The 22,798-nt window shown below is 36.6% G+C and overlaps 1 protein-coding gene across 1 annotated transcript in view; it reads right to left on the bottom strand.

The window, feature by feature from the left end:
* The window catches only part of Dthd1 (death domain containing 1), a 45,177-nt gene that overhangs the window by 2,825 nt on the left and 19,554 nt on the right, over positions 1–22,798 (bottom strand). Inside the window, exons 7-8 of the mRNA XM_013008990.1 lie at positions 20,071–20,315; positions 3,302–3,359 (exon numbers count right to left, since the gene is read on the bottom strand). Coding sequence (XP_012864444.1) covers positions 3,302–3,359; positions 20,071–20,315 — 303 coding nt within the window. The remainder of the gene's footprint in view (positions 1–3,301; positions 3,360–20,070; positions 20,316–22,798) is intronic.

Genomic DNA, 22,798 nt, shown 5'->3' with positions numbered 1-22,798 from the left:
TTTTTTTCTTTCATGCATTTGTTTCTAACCCATATATAAGATTATTTCTTTGTTGCTTTGTGTGTCCCTCCCCCACAGTATAACCCCTGCTTTCACTGTATTTGATGTCAATATAATTTGTGGAGGGGGAGGGGAAAAACAAGTTTTTTATAAGGATACAGGTGGACCCGTTGCAACAATGAGAAGTACAAGTTGTCATGTCGAAAACGAACTTTACAACTTTGGTGGGGGGAGAGGAGGCTGGAAGGGATGGGAAGGGGAAACAAAGGAGGAGACTACAATCCTTGATAAGAAATGTACTCATTATCTTGCCCATGTAATTGTAACCCCTCTGTCCAGTATTTTCACAATAAAAAATAAATTAAAAAAAAAGAATTAAGTTTCAGAAATTTCGAATTAAGTAACTGATGTCTGAATTAAGTTTGTATGAAGGATAAGGTCCAATAATCAAAGATGGATATGTATCTTGGGAGGAACATATCCCCTGTTGTCACTGTACTTGATTTTGGTACCCTGCATCTTTTATATACATTTGTCTAATTAGGGGAGGGGAAGTGGAATCACAAAACGCTGAAACAAGGACACAGGATGACCCATTGCAACAACGGTACCCACAAGACACTATATTGGAAATGAACTTTACAACTTCGGGGGAGGGGAAGGATGGATCGTGGGAGAACAACAAGAGAGGGGGTAACAATGCTTGACAAACTCATGTAACTGTAAGCAAACATGTCATCTGAATATGCACTGTATGCTCAGCACAATCCTCTACCAGCTTGGACCTTGAATGTCCTCAAAGGCAATGTTCATAGGCCTGTGGCACTATTTCCAGGTAGTGGCATGTTTGTTCAGGAGATGAAGCCTAATGGGAGGTGGTTAGGTCATTGATTTGTCCCTTAGGGAGGTATTAGGGTCCTGGTCACTTTTTGTTTCTCTCTTTGCTTCCAAGTACCTGTGAGATAAATAAACCTCTTTGTTTGAACCAATCTTTGAACAAACCTCAAAGCAAAAGGACCAAGTCACCATGAACAAACACCTCAGGAGCTGTGAGCTAAAATAAGCCTTTTCTCTCTTTAAGTGGATTAGCTCAGATATTTTGTCTCAGTGACCGAAAGCTGACTATCCCAGGCCCTACTATTCATTCTTTGCTAGAATACGGTTGGAATCGGGATTCTAACTCATGTCCTTGCTCTCACCTTCGACTCATTTTGGTCTTCTGTACAATTAACTGAAGGTTTGAGGCTTACTTAATCTTGTCAGTATTCTGTTAAAAACAAAAAACTCCTTCCATTGTCTAAATTTCTTGTCACTTGCAGATTGTAATAATTTTACCTTATTCAAAATACCTAAACTTTTTGTCAGTCCTGGGTTCGAACAGGGTCTGGGCACTGTTCCTGAGCTTTTTCACCTCAAGGCTAGGAATGATCCACCACTTGAACCACAGTTCCACTTTGAATTTTCTTGTTAAGATTAGTTGGAGATAAGAGTCTCATGCACTTTCCTGCCTGGGCTGGCTTTGAACTGTTATCCTCAGATTTCAGACTTATGAGTAGCTAGCATTATAGACATGAGCCACCAGCCCTTGGATCCATCTCCTTCTTTTTTTTTTTTGTCAGTCATGGGGCTTGAACTCTAGGCCTGGACACTTTCCCTCCACTGCACTCTTCATCTCAAGGCTAGCGCCCTACCATTTGAGCCACAGTACCACTTCTGGCTTTTTGTTTATGTGGTGCTGAGGAATCAAACCCAGGGCCTCATGAATGTGAGGCAAGCGCTCTACCACTGAGCCACCTTCCCAGCCCTCCATTCTCCTTGTAGCAGCCCCCATGACATAGGTTATCAACTTGGGATTTATAAGAAGAGAATTATATTTTTGCCATCTCTGGCGATTGTTGAAAATGCTAGTCATTGTCTTTTCCTTTAAACATCTACTTAACGTTGTTAACATTGCTGAGCTTTGATGTTTTGCTGGTGTTATTTTTTCTGTATCACGTGCTTTCTCAGAAAAAAAGCATCTATAATTGAAAAGATGCATTTTACTAAGCTTTATTCCTGTCTTATTTCTAATGTAGTTCAGTAAAGTCTGAACATACTCAGCACAAATTCAAAGGAAAACCTCTGATTTTGTATCACCCATAGTATGGAGTCTCTGCCATCAATGGTAAGCAAAGCAGTACAAAGACACTCAAGATGACTTCTAAGAGCAATAAGTTACTGTAATCAAAGCTATTGATAGCTAAAATAAATCACTTTAGGGGCTAAGTAGAAAAAATGATCAAATCCTACCCTGAAATATGCATCATTGTTATATACTCACATATTTATTTAATTATGTACAACCACAACCAAATAGTAAATGTTTACTTTGTGGTTTCATATCAATTTCATATCAGTGTACCCCACTATTGCAAATCTATTGACCTCAAATGTTGATTTGAACTAATCATACCTCAATGTTTATAAATTAAAGTCAACATTTCTGAAAAAGCAAACTATAAACATATATTTACTAAACTAAGAAATTACCTATGGTGTGAGTAAAATATTATTTATTGAGGTTTATATTTCTTGTGGATTTCAATACAAATGTAATTAGATGCATAAACTGAAAATGATTATTTGCTTATATTTTTATTATGTCCAAATGAAAGTCTTTTATTAGACTGATAAGCTTAAAACTAGTTGAAAAGTCACAAAAGTCACTTTATTCTTTTTTTTTTTTGGGGTCCAGTCGTGGGGCCTGAACTCTGGGCCTGGGCGCTGTTGCTCAGCTCTTCAGCTCAACGCTAGCGCTCTACCACTTGAGCCACAGTGCCACTTCTGGCTTTTTTCTTTTTTTTATGTGGTGCTGAGGAATCGAACCCAGGGCCTCATGCATGCAAGGCAAGCGCTCTACCACTGAGCCACCTTCCCAGCCCCACTTTATTCTTTTTATAAAAGGATTTATACATTCAAATAATGTAAGAGGCTGGTCACCACTGGCTCACATCTATAATCCTAACCACTCAGGAGGCTGACTGAGATGTGAAGATCATGGTCCATAGCCAGCCTGAGCAGGAAAATCACTAAGACTATTAACTAATTAACCACCAAAAAAGCCAGAAGTGGATCTATGGCTTAAGAGATAGAGTACTAGCCTTGAGGAAAAAAAAAATCTCATGGACAGACTTAGGTCCTGAGTTCAAGCCCCAATACACACACACACACACACACACACACACACACACACACACACACACACACACACACACAGAGAGAGAAAAAATACTTTAAGGAGAACAGACCACAACTTTCTTACCTGTAGGATCTGTAAAAATTCTTTTAGTACTCTGTGGACGATTGGTAAGTTTTTCATGCTGTTGAAGAAAAGAAACAAAGATTAAGCAGAAGAAATCATTCACGATACAGAGAGATCTTCCACTCACCTTCACCCCTTTGGAAAAACTACTGAATTTTATACTTACAGAATTATAGCATATTTGTGCATGCTCAGCAATTATTTTCCTAAAACAATACAAATCATACCAACTCAATCCTCTAGCTAATTTAAATTTGAGAATACATATTCAGGAATTATTATTACACTCTCATGAACTCTGAACAATCCTTTTCCAATTAAAATTTAAAACTGTTCATGTCAGCTAACACAGAGCAAGCTATTTCTAGGCCAAAAGCATAGAGCTTTATCACTAATAAGGCAATAAAAATTAAAAAGGATCCTATAATGTAGTAGCTTTATTGTAGCCTCTAGTTATACCCTGGTGCTTTAGAGACACAAAAACTAATTCCTCCTATGTAACTGTACTTCAGTACCTATTATTGTGGGAAGGACACAGGAAGAGAGGTTATAACATACCCTGAAGTAAAATGAAATAGTCCAGGTCAGTTTTCAGCACTTAATGATTATGCCATAGAAGTCACCAACTTTTCCTTACTCACACAAGTTTTGGAAAAAGTAGTTCTCATTGTTGATTGCACAGGGGCTTTCTAATTTCAGAAAATTCCATGTCGTCTCCCAGTAGCCAGGACTTGGCTACTACCGAACATCTAGTCTCTGACAGTGCTCTAGTCTGCAAAAAGCTCAGTGTTGGGCAGGACCCAACCCTCATTGTTATATGTTTCCAGGAAGCTTAGGATGGTGCTGGCCCTAACTAAACGTATCATCTCTGTAGAATCACGTGGTGAGTGACAGCAAGAAGAAAAAACACTGGAGCAGACACAAGTGCCATTGTGGGTTGGCTTATCATGGTATGTTTCTGTTGTAAGAAGACATAATGAAATAGGATGGTATCTTTGAATCCTAGAGTAATATCCTATTTTAATCAGGTGGTCATTCATGTGAGAAAAGCCTCTTTTCTGTCAAAGTAGTTTGCTCCCTTTCTGATCATCCTGAGAAACTTTTCTGAAGGGTTCCTACTTTGGCCAAGTGACATGCCCCTGGTTAATTACAATTTACTTACATACATCTTTTTCCTGTGGCACTTTAATTATGACATCCTGTTAGAATTTTAACTATATCCTGTTACTTATGCCTCATCTTTTTGCAGATTGTCAACCTGAGCTCAGCCAATGTGAGCAGAGGGGTGGGGCCTGCAGGGTGAAGGATAACCAGGGGGCAGCCTGATTGCTCTGTGTGCTTGCTTGACAGATTTTTGGTCAATGGCACACCATTCTGCAGAAGTAAACTTCTCCTTGCCCAGTTCCTTTTGAGTTGTTGTCCTTAATCTTATGAGACCCCAACATCCACAGTTAATTCTAACACTAATTCCAAAGGCAACCAGAGTAATGCTATTCTTATTTAGTAGATACAGAAGTAATAAATGGTCAAGTTTGTCTTTTCATTTCTGTTGTTTTACAGTCTTGAAGTCTGCGACTGAAGAAACACTTTTTTGCTGTTGATGTTATGTAATACCCTAATACTTTAGCACCATTTAACATGGCTGCCTCATAAACAACAGTTTTATACAACCAGTAATAACACAAAAATGCTATGCATCTTAGTCATGTACCTCAGGGCACTTAAACATTTTCACAGGTAATTATTATAATATCTGTGGCAATAACTCCTTCATCCAGTCCTATCTCAGACTTCCTCCACCTCCACAAACATGCCACAGATTTTTTTCCTAGCAAGTAAGTAATTTATTTTGTAATTAGAAGTGAAAGTGGCATGATTAGCCATAAACTAAGAAAGCACATATAATTAGTTTTTTCTTTGTATTTTTAGCATGGATTTCCCTCCCCCCAGAAACAATGAAGAAATTCTATGTATCCTGGCTTTCTCTGCTCAGTCTTTTTTTTTTTTTAACATAGTGCTCTCTATTGAATGTACCATAACCATAAAATGTATTTTCAGTTTTATAATGCCTGGCTTGCATAGAACTGTGATTGATATTTGATACAACTGTATATCAATTAAAAATAAACTATCAGTCAAAGAGGTAATCTGATACAAAAATCAAGACTAACACAAATCATGCTGTAATTATGAGTGCAACATCACTATCAATAAAACAAGAGTGTATCTCAGTTCTGACTGAGATGTATGATGACATTCCTAATTTTCATTCCACAGTTGAAACTTCTTCAAGGTACAATAACTAGGACTAGGCAAAAATTGTGTTGAAGTAACTCATCTATTTAAAGTCCCAAACAAATAAGTAATATTGATTCCAAATAGCAATATCAGTTACTACATTTTTTATTAATTAATATATTGCCCTAAAAGAGTATAGGATATAACTTTGGCCATATATTATGTATATGTTCGCTAATTATTTTCCCAGATAAGGTTATTTTTATGCCTATTTTACAAATGAGAGAAGAAATTTAGAGAAATAAAATATTTTGACCAGAAACATACACTCTAAATGACAGATATAACATTTTTAACTACTATGTGTAACAGTTCAAATAACTTATTTCTAACTGCACTATATTCACTGTGTAAGTGTATGAATTCTCTGGACTTGGAGACAATATTAGATGGAGGGAAAGAAGTTACCTCCTGATCATGCCACTCATTCAACTATGATGATAAGCTAAATATTCCCTGGTTTTTAGTCCTCTCATTTAAAAGACAAACATCAGCTAGTAGGGTGGACCACACCTGTAATCCCAGCTACCCAGAAGCTGGGCACAATAGTACATGCTTGTCATCCAAACTCTGTGGGCAATATAAACATGAACATCTGATTCAGGTAAAAAGCAAGACCTTATTCAAAGAGTAACTAAAGCAACAGAGAAGGTGAAAATGGATGAGCCATCTTACATGCATAGCAATGAAAACAGGAACAATGAAACCTGTTAAAATAGTTTTAGAAGGGGTAGGTCAGAAAGGAGAGTGACATATAGGATGAATTTAGTTGTGATACATTGTATGGAAATGTCACAACAGTCCTTTGTACAACTAATGTATGCCAGCATTTTTTTTCTTTTTTTAAAGTGGGGCTTATGTGGTAGAGCATCTGTTTGTCAAGCCTGAGGCCATGAGTTCAAACCACAATATACTATCAAAAAGAAAAAAAAGAATAACAATATTTGCTTCTTGATTCCATTAAAAAAGAGGCACTGAATTATATAATAGAACTTAGAACAGGGCGTAGTTTAAATTTTCAATGTGTTCAAGGTATTATTTAATAGTTTTTCTTTAGAATTCCTACTTATTGCCTATAAAATACTGTTTCAAAAGAAACTTCATTTCTATAAATTTAAAGAAACATTAAAAACAACAAAAAAAACAGTGTTATTATTAAATTCTGTTGCCAGTCAAGATTCTAAACCATGGAGCAATTATCTATTTAAAAGGAGCTTTGTAAGTGTTAGAAAGATGTTAAAACCAACCTGAGATCTACTCACAAGATCAGACAAAGAATTAGAAAAGAGAAGAACTGCCTACCATGTGAATCTATTTTTATTTTAAACTCATATATGTATTGTCCTAAAAATTAAATTCAGCACCTAAAATTCTAAAATTCTGAATAAAGGGCTATAACTGAGCAACCTGTTCTGTTTACAGGAAGTGGCAACCTTCAGTGTGAACAAAGATAAAAAGTAATTTTATCTTCCAATACATCACAAAAAAAACTGAGTGCTATAGGCTCACACTGGTAACTCTAACTACACAGGAGGATCACAGTTCAAGGAAAGCCCAGACAGAATAATCTCTAGAACTCCATCTCTAATTTACCATCAAACAGCAAAGCTGGAGGCATGGCTCAAGTAGTAGAGCAGTAGCTGAGAACAACTAAACAAGCCTATTAAGTTAAAGGCCCTTGATTTTAAACACCAGTACCAGAAGAAAGAAACTTTTACATCGAATTTTAAGGACGTCTGAGTGATGTCATCATCAAAAAGCAATGGACTGGAACCCATAACTTAACCCAAAGAAAGTGGCTGCTGTCCTGATAAGGTGATGACTGTCATGAACATGAAGTAAAAACTGCAGTCACTGAACAGAACAGACACACATATTAGGTTATTCAGAAGCATCAAAGCATTCAGAACAGATGACTCGGGAAGCTTGTTTCTGATTCCGGTCCTGGCAAATGTTCCAAGTTAACAGGGAAGGCACCATTCAAGGTTTTATTCTGAATCTTTCTCATTTTTTTAAAAAAAGATATTCTTATTATCTTTAAGTAGTAGTTCAAAAGCATTGCCGTTCGCTGACACAGTTTCTGAATACAGTGCATCTGGATCGGTATCAGCACTTCAACATCTTCACACACCCACTCCCCGTCCCACCCCTTCCCTCATATTTTTCAATTCTGTGGTATGTACAATGAATGCTTGCCTGCATTGTCCTCCCTGCTCTGCTACACTCTTCTGTTCCTCTTCCCTTGATCCGATCCTCCTCTCTTGCAAGTACTCATTAACTAGTACTTCATTTGTTGGGCTTTGACTTAGACTTTTTAAAGAATATACTACTTGTACTCTCTCTCGAGTCCTTTACACTTCAGTTAATTTATTTGTAACCCCTTGCTTACTACCCAGTTTATTTTCTTGTAGATTTATAAGCACATTAACAGAAGCTCTAATCATCCTTCCCAACTGGCTCTTTGAGAAAAAAAATCTAGATTTGCCAAATATGTTGAAGGAGCAAAGGATCTGAAAGGCAACTTGACACAGTGGGAAAAAAATGGCAGGTAGATTGTGCCACAGGATTATAGTCTGTCAGGAGAATAGAAAGAAATGGAAACAATAAGACACAAAGGATTCTGTAGTAAAAAGACCTACCACTCTCTCTTTTGTGTCCTTTAGGAATAATGCAACTTAGCTCCTAGGACATGTCTGCCACCACGTCTCCCACTACATTTGAGCAGAGCCAGTGGGACAGCTCACCAGCCCATAGCTACAGTCCAGAATCCTACTACGTCACACAAACAAACCTAGGCCTCCGCCACTTTGGGGTTTATTTAGTCTCCACATGCACGATGTAATCAAGAGGATCACTCTTCATGCCAAAGCAACATTTATACTTTTAGATAAAAATGGAATGATGACTTTATTATTTTATTATACCATCACGGTCACACAGAGCCATGGAGTCCTTGAAAGGCGCTGGACGCCCTAGTGTTTCACATGCTTGGAATGGACTCGTGAGACACCTTTCAAGCTGAGGCATACCATTGAAACTCTTTTCCTGAACACTCTTACTGGGCAGCTTTAAAGTGATACAGGCTCACCTTTAGTGTGCATTGGGGGTAGATTGAAATAATGCCTGTCAACTATGTGCATATGATCATCTCAAATGATGTTTATGGAAATGAACTCCAAGAATGAAAAGAAGAGGATTTTTGTTATTTTGCTTTTGACTTTTGGTTTTTTCTTTTGTGGGTTATTTTGTCCTTTGTCATTGTTTTATGTTTCGATGCCTTTTGTCTTGTTTGTAAGTTTATCTGTTTGGGGGAGGGAAAGGAGGAGTACAGAAATGGTAGGACAAAGGGTAAACAAATGCAGCAGTCATACTCACTACACAGTATGTTGAAAATGAAGTATACACCTTCTTGAGAAGGGGGTCAGGACGGAAAACTGGGAGAGAATGAGAGAAGAGGTGACACTGTTCAAAAATAAATGCACTCATTACCTGACTTACACAACTGTACCTCCTCCATATATCACCTTTACAGTGACAATTTTAAAGAAAAGAACATGGCCTACAAAATGAAACTGTGGCTCAAAATGGTAGAGCACTAGCCTTGAGCAAAAAAGTTCAGGGACTGTGCCCAGGCCCTGAGTTCAAGTTCCACCACCACCACCACCACCACCACCACCAACAACAACAAAAAGAACATGTTATATATTGAGAGGTCAACGGAGGTTTACACAGAGCCACACCTAAACCATATGCATTGTTTGGGTCTCTTTGGATGCTTTTCAAAATTAAATAACCTGGAAATAAAGAAATTGAGTCAGTGGTTGAATACAAATTATAGACTGGGAAGTAGATGATATTAGGTAGTTATTGCTCATGAGGGAAAAGATATTTGTCTCATTCTTAGTCTTTCTCTTTTAGAAATGTGTTCCGTGATATTGATAGTTAACATGATAGCTTATCTGTGATTTGCTAAAAGAAAATTCCATCAAAAAGAAACAAGGCTCTCAGATAAGACAGTCATGGCAGAAATTGATGGGAGACAGATCCACATAGGTTTGTTGTATATCATAATTTTGTGTGCATATTCAAGAACTCACATAGACACAAAACTATTTTTAAATAAAGAAATTTAAAGAGCAGTCTCATCATCCACTATACTGTTGTTGCTCTTCTGGGCATCATAATAATCACACAGCCAGTAAAGAACTTCCTGGAACCTGAGGCAAAGATGTCTGGCCCTCACAATGACAGGAAGCAACTCCTCATGAAGAGTCTGCAGATCTACATGAACACATAGAGAAGATTAATGTGGAATAAAGTAAGAACCAAGTTCAGAGTATGGAGGACTAACAGAGAATTTCCTACAGATAAAATCTAGCGATTGAGTCCCACACTGAAAGCAGGATCCTTCCAATAATGGGATCCATGTAGATCCATCTTTGTAGTTCAAATCATTCTTTAAGCCTATGGAATCACTGCTTCTTCATTATTTTCTAAATGCTTGTCCCATGGGGAATCATTTTTGTAAGGCTTCTATCTGATTATGACAGAAGGAAGAGATCAACACCTTTAGAGGGCTTGATAAACTCATTCATGAAATGAGTGTTAGGATCCTAGTAACCAGATGAATTAATTCAGAAAAATTCCAAAGAATCAAAGATTCTGTGATAGATGGAAGGAAGGTGCACCAACAATGGCTGCACATATTAACTGAGCAAGAATTGAAATGATTCAGAAAACACATGTAGACTACATACAAAGAAAGTGAAGAAAACTTAATCAGAATCAGTCTAGAATAGAGAAATCTTATTTCTGAATCAGTTGCCACTGATTTAATTTATTATCAAACAAATGGGCAAAGCAATAAATACACTACATGTTCTACAATGAGAACAACGTGATAGTATATTTAAAACACTTCAAACAGGCCAGCACTTCATAAATGTTTAGTTAAAAATCATTATTTGAGCCAGGTGCTGGTGCTTCTTGCCTGTAATCCTAGCTACTAAGGAGGCTGAGATCTGAGGGTCGCAGTTCAAAGCCAACCAGGCAGGAAAGTCTGTGAGACTCTTATCTCCAACAAACTACTCAGAAAAACTGTAAATGGCACTGTGGCTCAAGTGGTAGAACAGTAGCCTCGAGCTCTGGGACAGAGCCTAGGCCCAGAGTTCAAGCACAATATTATTATTATTATTTGGAATTTCAAGTAATTCCAGTAATAGCAGATACATTGGACTCAAAAAATGTATCTACGTGAAAGGTGTTGATAATTTTTAAAGAAAATCAAACTCATAACACTGTAGAAATTTTCATTACTTCCAACATCTTATTTCCATGATCTGACAGCCTGCCTCCACTATCTTTTCCATGGACTACTTACTTGGTTCTTTCATGTAGTGTTGCAAAACTCATCTTCTTCTAATTTATTTTTATCAGCTGTCATAGTGACACTGCAAACAGCATTTAGTCATATTCCTCTGGTGAAAAATTTCCAATGGCTCCCATTATTTTTCGTATAAAAGACCAATTTATGTATAAAATAGATACCTACTGCTCTATCCTCAATTATGGTCATGCTCATTCCAAACAATACTAGTGAATGAGTGATTTATTTACTTTGGTAAACTAAGCATATCTGGCTTGAATCTCTGACATGTAGTTTCTACATCTTACAATCAGTCATACCGTTTTGATAAGTTTTGACAGACATTTGGTTGACCTAAACCACGTTTTCCAAAACTCCTTCAGAATCTTCTCTCACATCATTTTCAATATGGCTTACCCAGATCTTACATACAAGCCTCAGCTTTATTTATAATGCTTTCTGAAAATAGATCCAATGCTCATCCAGTTCCAGGCTTCTGTTCAGGCCATCCCCCTTGTTGGAACTCACTGACTCTTCCTCTTTCAGTGTTAACATAATGTGGTTGCCTTCCTTGCTCTCTGAGGCAGCCTTGAGTCAGCACAGCCTACAGGAAATACCTCTTTATCCGAAAGGCGCTGGTACATGCCATCTCAGGATTTCACTGGCAATCATCAGTTCCTGTCTTCAGATATTGCCACACCGTGGTACTTCGTTATGATCTATCTCAACCTGTTCTGTGTATTTTAAGGTTTAATTTCTTAACTGGATTTAATTCCCTTAAGAGGCTAGGATTCTAACATCTATTACTATTACACTTCTAATCCTTCAAAACAACTTTGTATTTATTAGGTACTTAATGTTTACTAACTGACAGGTGGACTGATCTCTTTTCAAAAGAAAATCAAAGATAGGTGAAATATATGAAAACTTATTGAATTCATAAACAATTGTTTACTAATCTATAACAGTAAAGGCTGTTACATTAGAGTATACAATCAAAAATTTCAATTCCTTTTTAAATTATCAAATGTTTCCAAACAGGGAAGAGTATACATTCTTCCATTTCTGAATAATTATAGAAGACACACGAAAACTTAGTTCTTCATTCCTGAGTTAGTTTTTCTGCTTTCTGAGCAGATAAACCCTCCTTTTTGATAGACAGAAGTTAAAGAAGGAAGAGGGAAGAGTAGTGTGAGAAGAAAGAAGGAAGGGAAAGAGAAATAGGAAATGAGAGGACAATAAAGAACCGGGAGAAGCCGGGTACCAGTGGCTCACGCCTGTAATCCTAGCTACTCAAGAGGCTGAGATCTGAGGATCACAGGTCAGCCCAGGCAGGAAAGGCCGTGAAACTCTTATCTCCAATAAACCACCAGAAAACCAAAAATTGTGCCGTGGCTCAAGTGGTAAAGCATTAGCCTTGAGCTGAAGAGCTGTGGGACAGAGCTCAAGCCCAGAGTTCAAGCCCCATGACCAACTGGAAAAAAAAAAACAGGGAGGGGGAAATGAAGAAGAAATGGGTAGGGAATGAAAAGGGAAAAATATATCTTCTGATCAACTTGGTGGGAAAAGCGTTTTCTAAGAAAAGATGACAGATTCCTGTTTCTGACTAAATTAGCTTTCTTTCTCTTTCCTTCATTCTCATTCAGTAACATGGCCACAACTATCTTTCTCTGACGTTACTCTGATGGTTTAATGACCAATGGCACTGCAGGGATCATTATGTCAAATGAGAGACAAAGACAAAGTGAGACAAGTGAGAAATTTTACCAAAAACAAACAAACAAACAAAAAGTTTACAGATTACTGGTAGCCCAATAGCTTTTCTTGCTAAGATTTCAATAATTTTTATCTGTAAAATTATAAAGCAATGGACCTGTTACCAAAATTAACTCTAGTGTGGACAGTATGATTTTGAGTTAAAAAAATAAGCTCCCAGAAGTACACAAAAACAATAATTGCAAGCACAAAAATAAACACCCTTGATTTTTTTAAAATAGGGATTTAAAAATCCATATGCCTTTTCTAATCTATTTTCCCAATAGCTATCCATAGGCAAATAAATTCCATTTTGCTTTTGAACTCTAATACAATTGTGGGAAATTATTACAGTTGAAAAATCTAAGTATGGCAGAACCTGTTATTGTAAATGAATGCTTATTATACCTCTGATTTTTTTAATTGGTCAAGAGTACTTTAATAGTTCATGTCACTAGGAAAACACATGACTCCCAGGATGATGGAAATGATAGCATACAAATTTGAGAAAGTAGTGAATGTGACAAATGGACCCCTACACTGGCGTGAACATACTCTCTTGCTCACACTAAATATCAGTCCACGTGGTAAAGAATCAAATGTTGAAACAGCACCATTATTTATTAGAAATGGCATGTCATGAGTTCAGTTTCTTAAAAAAAAAAAAAGGAAGTTTAGACTAACAAAGCTTGGGTCAACAGCTGGCTTATATAAATTTGTACTTTAGGTATTACCGGGAAATTCCAGCCTCAAATCAACTCCAATCATCAGATCTCAAGTGTTCTTTTGCTCAGAGCAAACCTTCTGAGTAAGTATATAGAATAACAACTCCTCACAACTCAAGCTGACACCAATCACCCAAAAGTAAGACAGGCACCTGTCTAGCCTGATTTCAGAAGTCCTTACACATAAAACATTCATCCTACTTTCTTCCACCTAAAAATTTTTGGAAATTTTTTTTGAAACTTGTTGTCTTCCAAATGTACAACTGTATCCAGTATGAATGAACTTGTTTTTTTCCCTCCCATCCTTACCTACAAGTTACATAATTCAATTTTTTCATAATGTACATTGAATATGACTCCATTTGCTCAATCTGAATTTCTTTAACATTTATGAATAGCATTATATGTCAAAAATAGGGGTAAGTAAGAGTTTTTTGAATGAATTAGAACCAAAATATTCTATGAAGCCATATATTTTCACAGATAATGACTTGAACAATTTCAGAAGAGTATCTTGGCTATAAAGTACAAGCAGGACCTTCCCTATCTTTCAAGCCACATTACCATTCCACAATTCCTCACTGCATCCTAGCTATGGTTCTTCAAGGCCTTGAACTGAAGCTCCTGCCCTTCACAGAGTCTAAGTACCTTCTGCTCTCCTCCTGATGATGATGCTTTCTTGGTCATACAAGCAGATAAGCTTCTGGTTTCTTCTGATTGCAGAAGTTCCCTCCCTTGGCTGGTCTTCCCTGGCTATTCTACCTCAAAAAACATGCCTCCATAACTGGGTGTTGGTGGCTCACTCTTGTATGCTATCTACTTAGGAAGCTCAAATCTGGGGATCATGACTCAAAGCCAGCCCATGCAAAAAGCCCCCGAGACTTTTATCTCCAATTATACAGCAAAAAAATTGGAGGAATGGCTCAAATGGTAGAGTGTCATCGTTGAGTAAAAAAACCAAGCAAGAGCACAAGGCTTTGAGGTCAAGCCCCAGTATTGGCACACATGCTTGTGCACATATAGGCATTCATATATGCATATACACATACACATGTGCACACACACACCAACTTTTTCCATCCTCTGATACTAATTTATTTCCTTACTTGTCACTTCTCATTTCACTCTTTTCTTTTATGTCACTTAAAATGCAAAGTCTGTTTATGAACTCATTCATGCATCAAATAATTACAAAGATTCTAACAGACAAAGTTCTACCCTGGGTACTTGAGATCTGATTGGCCGTGAAAAGAACAGGACAAAGTTCCCTGACTTCGTGAAGCATCCATTCTAATTGTGGGGTAGAGACCATTTCTATGGTAAATATAATTCATGAGGAAATACTTGTTAGAAGATATCAACACCTTGGAGGAAAAGAAAGATGGACAAGTTGAATAGGACCTAGAGTATCAGAATAATAAACAGAAGTATACTGCATATTAAACAGATGCAACATAGGCTTTGCAGAGAAAATAAAAGTTCAGAAAAGGATCGAAAGAAGTGACAATGTCAAAAATACAGGTGACCTGATAAAGGGACATTTTAGGCTGAGGGAATCACTTACACCAAAAATCTAAAGCAAAAGTGTGTGTGGAACCTTCAAAAAACAGAAAGATGATCACTGCAGTTAGAGCTGGATAAGTGAGGAAGGGAGAGGAGGGGGATGGGAAAAGAGGGGGGTAGAAGGGAGGAAGCAGAGTCAATAGTGATTACCTTCACACCTCACATAGCATCTAGTGCAGCAGTCCCCCTTTCTCTGTGGCATTGTGGTGTTCTCTGTGTGTTCAATTATGCATGGTTAACTGTGGTTCAAAAATATTCAATGAGAGTTCCCAGAAATAAATGACTCATAACACTTCAAGTGGCAGCATGTTTTTATTGCAGCATATGATCATTGTTTTATTTCATTGTGGGTTATGGTTGTTAATATCTTACTAGTCCTAATTTATAAATTAACCATAATGAAAGGCTATGTTTAAGAGAAAATGTCATACATAAGTCTCGGTGCCATGCATAACATGAGGCCTGTACTGTCGTGCTTGGATCAAAGCATCTATGGTTGAGTGAAGGCTATACTTTTGAGTGTCATTAAATCATTGTAGGGACACCGGTACGATTTTACTGATGGCTTTAAGTGTAAGTCTGTCAATTGATTGGGAGACAGACTTCAAAAAGACAATGGAAGAAAGAAATGGAAATAGGAAAATATATGTGTTTGTTGAATGAATTAATATATTAATTCATTCATAATAATATAAAAATACTGAGATCCTCAAGCATGAAGTGAAAGTATCTTCATATTTGTTGGGAATTAGAAGTAGTAATGTTACAACTTGAAATTATTTGTGTGTGAATGTGTATCTCTCTGTATGTTTACACTATAAACATTAACTTCCGAATAGCCACAGTTTTAGCTTTGAGATAGATGTTTCACAAGTTTCTTCTGTGCGTTCAATTATCCATGGTCAACTGTGGTTCAAAAATATTCAATGAACTTAAAGAAATAAGACAAATTCAGCCCCTATCTACCCATTAAACTCTTTAGACTCCTCCCAACACAGAGATTGCCCTCCTGGAGAAAAGTGAGTTAAACACAAGTATTACTTAAAGTGATACTATTTTAAAATGTTTTTAAATTGAGTTTACTTTATCTAATGTTTAACACTTTAATATCCTTTCTATTTCCAGAAAAGATAAACAATAACATTTATTCTTCAAACACTATTTACTATTTGCCTTGTATATATACTCTTTAATTTTGATAAATAGCCTCACATAAATTACATGTATGCATTTTCAAATAATGCCATGTTCATTAATATCAAAAGATTCTAATAAAGCTACTTGTATTTCCTGAAAAAAAGCCCATTTCAACTCTGCTTAAATAGTTTTGTAGTTCTGGACTTTATGGACAAAGTCTATTCTCACAGTCTGACAAAAAAGAAAGGTCATGGTGCCGGCCATCATTGGCTCATGCCTGAAATCCTAGCTACTCAGGAGGCTGAGATCTGAGGATCTCAGTTCAAAGCCAGACCAAGCAGGACAGTCTATGAGATTCATCTCCAATTAACCACCAGAAAACTAGAAGTGGCAATGTGGCTCAAGTGGTAGGGCACTAACCTTGAGCTGAAGAGCTGAGGGACAATGTCCAGGCCCAGAGTTCAAGCCCCACAGCTGACAAAAAAATAAAAAAGTCATGGTTTCAATTCCCATTTAAGTGTGCTACTTAGAAAAAAGGAAAAGCATTTCCTACCACACATTCTTTCTCAATCCCAAGGAACTTACTTGTGAAGGCCTTAAGCATGACACAGGGTTTGAGAGTGAATCTGGAAAGCCCCGTGCAACCCATGGGGGAAAATAGGAAAGTACACATGACATATTGCCAACCGAGTAAACCAGAAAGCACAGCAGGGGGATAAAATGTCCAACAAGCCAATCTTGTTTCAAGAATTGACAGTTTTAAGGCTTGCTGAAATTTCCTCTCTCACATGGTCACAAACAACCGGAAGGACCTACCAGCCCGCTGGCACTGCACTAGAAATTTGAGCAGAGCAAGGTGAGCACCAGCATGGCCCTCCTCAGATGGAGAGCTCACACCCTTGCGGAGAGCTCTAGGTGACACCAAACATAAGGAATAGGAATAAAAAGGGAATCTTACCTTACTAGAGAACATACTAGGGAATTACAGCAGCCCCTAATTTGTCTCCCTCTAATCACACTAGAACAGAATAACATAGAGCTCTCTGGGGAAAAAAAATGTTCTCAATTAAACCACCTAGAGAGTAGGCCTGATGTTTACTTCTCCATTTCAAATCTTCATGTTGATCCTCAGCTATTTCCCTTGATAGATCAGTTTGTTCAACGAGCTACCAAATCACTGATCTAAGCAAATAAAAAGATTCCTTTTCATCAATGGTTCTCAAATTAATGAAGGCTATAGATCTACCTTCTTTCATCCAGTCACACATACTTAACATGCCTACTATGGACCAGGCTCTGTGTTTGGTAATTGTTTCAATTAAGGATGAATGACCAAAAATAAATCAAAAGAGGGTAATAGGTTAAAAAGTGACTTTTAGCTAGGTATTGATAGTTCATGCCCAGAATCCTAGCTACTCAGGAGTCTGAGATCTAAGGATCATGGTTCAAAGCCAGCCTGTACAGGAAAATCCATGAGACTATGTCTAACTAAGCACCACAAAAAAGCAGGAAGTGGAGTTGTGGCTCAAGTGGTAGAAGGCTAGCTTTGAGCAAAAATGCTGAAGGCCAGTGCCCTGGACTGGCAGAAAAACAAGTAAGGCAAAAATAATAACTTTTAAAGAAACAGGGGATAAGAATAAAAAAACATGGACAAAGACAACAAGTAATATGAGAAAAACTTGAATGATGAAGAATCAGCTTGGAAGAATATTCAAAATCTTCTAGCTATTTTGAAATAAATTCTTCAGGTGGTAGACATGAAAATTAATTTGTTTATTGTATATGTGCATAGAAACAGTGAAATACACCCAAAGATACAGAGAATTATTTTATCAATGCTGATTATTGTATTCAGGGCCTTCACCATGCTAAGCATGTACACTACCACTGAGCACATTTCCAGTCAATATGTAAAATCATTAAGTGTAACTTGAAAAATGAAACAGAATAAATATGTAAACTACAAAAACTCTAAGAGAAGAGAAGGACAAGCTATGAAGTAAAGGAGACAAGATGAAAATTAAGAGCAGAGAAACACAGCTGATATTGGTTGTACACTTTGGGCCATACTCAGTATGCTACCTATGCATGATTTGCAGGAAGTCCTGGATCTCCTCAAACCAGAAAGTAAAGAATTCCCTAGAAGTCTGTTCCAATGCAGTAAAGCCACTTTGATTGGTCAGTATCCATAGAACATTATTTGCTAAATATTTCTACTTTACCATTAGAAAATTCATATATATGGATTTTTCCATAAGATTCACAAGCAAGAATACCTCAGCTGTACCTTATTTCCTCCAAGATCAGAGCTTTTATCAGCTAAGGAGCTATTGTTAAATACATGGGAAGAATATTTCCTAGGTTTGATTCGTAGCTTTGCCACTTAGGTACAGGGCTTTGTCTCAGTTTCTTATGAAATGAGAATAGTAATAATGCCTCAGTGAATTTTTTGTGAGTATTTGATGTTACAAAAGTATGAAAGACTTTGGCATATTAAAAAATTACTATAAGGGCTTTTATATGAAGTATGAATTTCTGGGAAACTATGTTTGTCATTGCAATCAAACACATTCCATCTCCTCACCCTAACTTGCTTTTTGTTCCCTTCATTTTTAATGGCCAAATTCCTACCAACTTACAAAGTTCAGATAAAAAATATTGTATCCACCACAAAACTTCTATTGTTTTAGCTTCTAGAACAGCTACTTCCCTCGTCTGAACACTATTATTATATTGTTTAGACCATTGATCAAATCAGCTATCATTTAAAATTGTAATTTTGTGTACATGTTTTACATGAATTTCTGGGCTATAAACTCATTTAGAAGAATACTACGCCACAGAAACATAATTAAGAGCCCTATAATATTCTACTAGTCACATAAAGCTAAATAACAAACAAAATTAGTGTTAATAACTTTATTTCACTTAATATGACATATCTGTAGGTATATAAATGTATATGTGTGTATATATATATATGTTTGTATATATTTGTACCATTTTTAAAATCTGTGAGAATCTGACACTGCATATTACATTTCATTTCAATCCATTATGTTGTTAACATTTAATGATAGTCCCATGTGGACAATAGCTACCATTCCTAAAAATGCAGAATTAAACTATAAATTATTCTCTAAAACTCTATATTTATCATAATGCCTAGTATATACATTTCCTATTTCAGAAGCTCAAATGATCTTTTATTAATAACATATTATTGATTTACTTGAAATCAGCACAAAATCTATGTATTAAAAAACATTTTTTTCTACTTACAACACAAAAAATAAAAGCTTGCAAAATAATTTTATATTTCTTTAAAGAATAAGGTGTTTGTTTGTCCTAGGTAATACCAAAAGGATTTGTGTTATATTTCTCATTAAGAATATAGTTAAGTCCTAGATAGAAATTTTATATATAGCAATAAAATATGCTAATTTTTATGTTTAATTGTTTGAGACAAGTACTTTAAATCTACTTTCTGATAATAGTAAGGTTATTCCATAGGCGTATCAGCTCATAAAACAAGCCCACAGGATTTATTAAGGATCAATGAGAAGAGTTGATATTCAATATGATTTTTTCCTATGTTCTGAAAAGCATTCAATACTTCCACCAACATTTTTTCATTCATTCAGATTTAGCTACAGAAAAGGAATGACACTATTTCTACAGTTATTAACAACATACTGTGTGGAACAGATCAATTGAAATTGCTCTCATTATAAAGACTAATGTGAACTGAAGAAGATAGCCTAATATATGCTCTGCCATTCTAAAATTGGCTCAAAAGGCTCCTTATTCAATTTGTTATTACCTAAGCTCCTGACTTCATATATCAATTAGCAAAGACAAGTGACTATTGTGGAGAAAGAAAAAAATGAACAAAATGAGGTAATCTGGAAAGTACAATCACTCACCTTTGGCAATCTCAGTGGTAATTTGCAGATCGGCAACTGACAATAGTCTCCCTGAAGTACAGGAGATGGGTCCAAGTCGGGGACTATCTTTTCTCTAGGTACTTTGTAAACTACAATGGTGCCCTTGTAATGAGGACAGCTATAGTTCCCAAATTCATCCACCTCTTTGATTTGGAGTTCCAGCCTGGGTCTTCTTTGTAAGTGAAAAATAAGTTTGAATTCTTTTCCATAATCTCTCCCATTGCCTAAATAGAGGCAAAAACACATTTGTTACCATTGAAGTATACCATGTTTCCTTTGATATATGTTAGTGTAAAAATAAGGATTCAAAGCAGGATTACTTGAGTTTTTTGAGTGAATGTCAGGTATCCATTATCACCTAACTTGACAAAGCAGCAGTAAGCTAAGACGGCAGAGAAATAGGAAGAGTTCTCACCTCAGCCTTAACTGAGGCATGTGCTCTCCTTCTAAAGAGTTTGATATTCTTTTCTTTCTTTGTCCTGCTACCAGAAGAAACCACTGAAAACATTCACCTTTTTCAGCACTTAGAAACTATCTTCACCCTTTGGTAATGATGTTTTTCTCATTCTCCTAATTGCTAATATTATGTTGTACATTATCAGGAGCTCACAGGGCACACTAGTACTGAACTCTCCTATAACACGTGGATATTAAAGTTTCAATGAAAACTAATTAAATTTAAATAGAACTGAAAGGCCAATTCCTCAGTCACTTTAACCACAGTTGACAATGCCCAGTAGCTACAGTAGTCTAGTGGCTACCCTTTTGAATAGCCCCGAAATAAACATTTTTCCACTGCAGCAGAAACAGATGGAGCTGTTCTCAAACTTCCATGTCAAATAACTATAGGATTTATGTCACTAAAGTAAGGGCTGAGAATGTGGCTTAGTGGTAGAGTAAGCATGCATGAAGCCCTGGGTTCAATTCCTCAGTGCCACATACACAGAAAAAGTCAGAAGTGGCACTGTGGCTCAAGTGGTAGAGTGTTAGCCTTGAGCAAAAGAGGCTCAGAGACAGTGCCCAGGTCCTGAGTTCAAGCCCCAGGACTGGCAAAAAAAATTCCTAAGAAAATGTGGTGGATAGCTCCTTAAACAATGATACATAGAGGGATGTTTTCAATTCATTACTGAAAATACTGAAGCCTTTGTAAAAACAAGCTTTCATCTCTGCAGGTCTTCCTATGACAGGATCTTTTTTTTAAACAAGTTTTTTATTGTGAAAATACTGTACAGAGGGGTTACAGTTACATGAGAGAGGTAATGAGTACATTTATCAAGCATTGTTGCTCCTCCTTTGATTTTTCCCCTACCATCGCTTCTCTCCCACTTCCTCACCCGCACCAACATCCCCCTCCCCCACGGTATTTGATGTTGGTATAATTTGGGGAGGGGAAGGGAAAAAACAAATTGTTTAAATAGTGATACAGGTTGACCCATTGCAACAATGAGGTGTACAAGACACTATGTTGAAAAATGAACTTTATGACAGGATCTTTTGCCCTGGTATTACAACAGTAGAAAAAGCATCACTGTTTTCTAAGACAGATATATCTATATTATTCCTTAATTATGCACTGGTGGCTCATGCCTGTAACCCTAGCTACTCAGGAGGCTGAGATCTGAGGATCATGATTTGAAGACAGCCCAGACAGGAAAGATAATGAGATTCCTATTTCCAAGTTATCACAGAAAAATCCAGAAGTAGAGCTGTGGTTCAAGTGGTAGAGTGCTAGCTTTGGGTAAAAGGAGGTCAAGGATTGCACCTAGGCCCAGAATACAAGCCTCAGAAGCAGAGAGAGAGAGACAGACAGGCAGAGAGAGACACACACACAGACAGAAAGAGAGAGAGAGACAGAGACAGAGGGAGAGAGAGAGGGAGAGAGAGAGGAAGGGAGGGAGGGATGAAGGGAAAGGAAAGGAAAGAGAAGCAATAATGTAGAATACAGTAATATATGTTCAATAAAGGTCTAGATTCACATACATTGTCTATCATTTGTGTATACTGTAATATTTATCTGGTTCTTTCCTACTTAATAGCTTTTTGAAATCTTACTTTATTTATCATAAATCAAGATAAATAACTTTTATCTCTTAAGAATGCCAACCAAAATGAAATGATTGTCATGGGGTCTGCTACATATTAAATGCTACAAAAATGATAGCAATGACAGCAAATAATATGAAAGCTGAATTATTTAAAAAGAAATGTCATGATGAAGCTTTATTATTTGATTAAAACTTACTTCTGCTTCAGTGGGACATTGTAAAATTGATTATCTAATTCTGACTCTCATGAAAACTTTTTGTTTTGCCCAGCGAGAGGAAAGAACAGTGTGGTGCAGTGTGTGTGTGTGTGTGTGTGTGTGTGTGTGTGTGTGTGTGTGTGCATTTCTCTCTTGTGTATGCACACATGTACTTGCATGCAAGAGAGAGAGATTAAGACTTTTATTCTAATAAATTTTATTTGGTATTAAACTTCTTCTCCCTTTCCTTGAAAAGGTATTCCCTGCCAGACAGACAGTCTTATAAGGAATAGTTTATAGATAGAAAACAAGAATTGAAACAATGTCATATTTACATCCAAATACAGACTTTATAAACCTCTTCTTGCCAATTTAAAAATATAATATCTAAAATATAGATCTAAAAGTCATATTGACATACACAATAAGAATAAATCATTGATGACTTACAAGTAAGAAATACCA

The sequence above is a fragment of the Dipodomys ordii genome, unplaced genomic scaffold, assembly GCF_000151885.1.
Source record: "Dipodomys ordii isolate 6190 unplaced genomic scaffold, Dord_2.0 Scaffold8, whole genome shotgun sequence".
In the NCBI taxonomy this organism is placed as follows: Eukaryota; Metazoa; Chordata; class Mammalia; order Rodentia; family Heteromyidae; genus Dipodomys; species Dipodomys ordii.
This window is presented reverse-complemented; position numbering and strand designations above follow the sequence as displayed.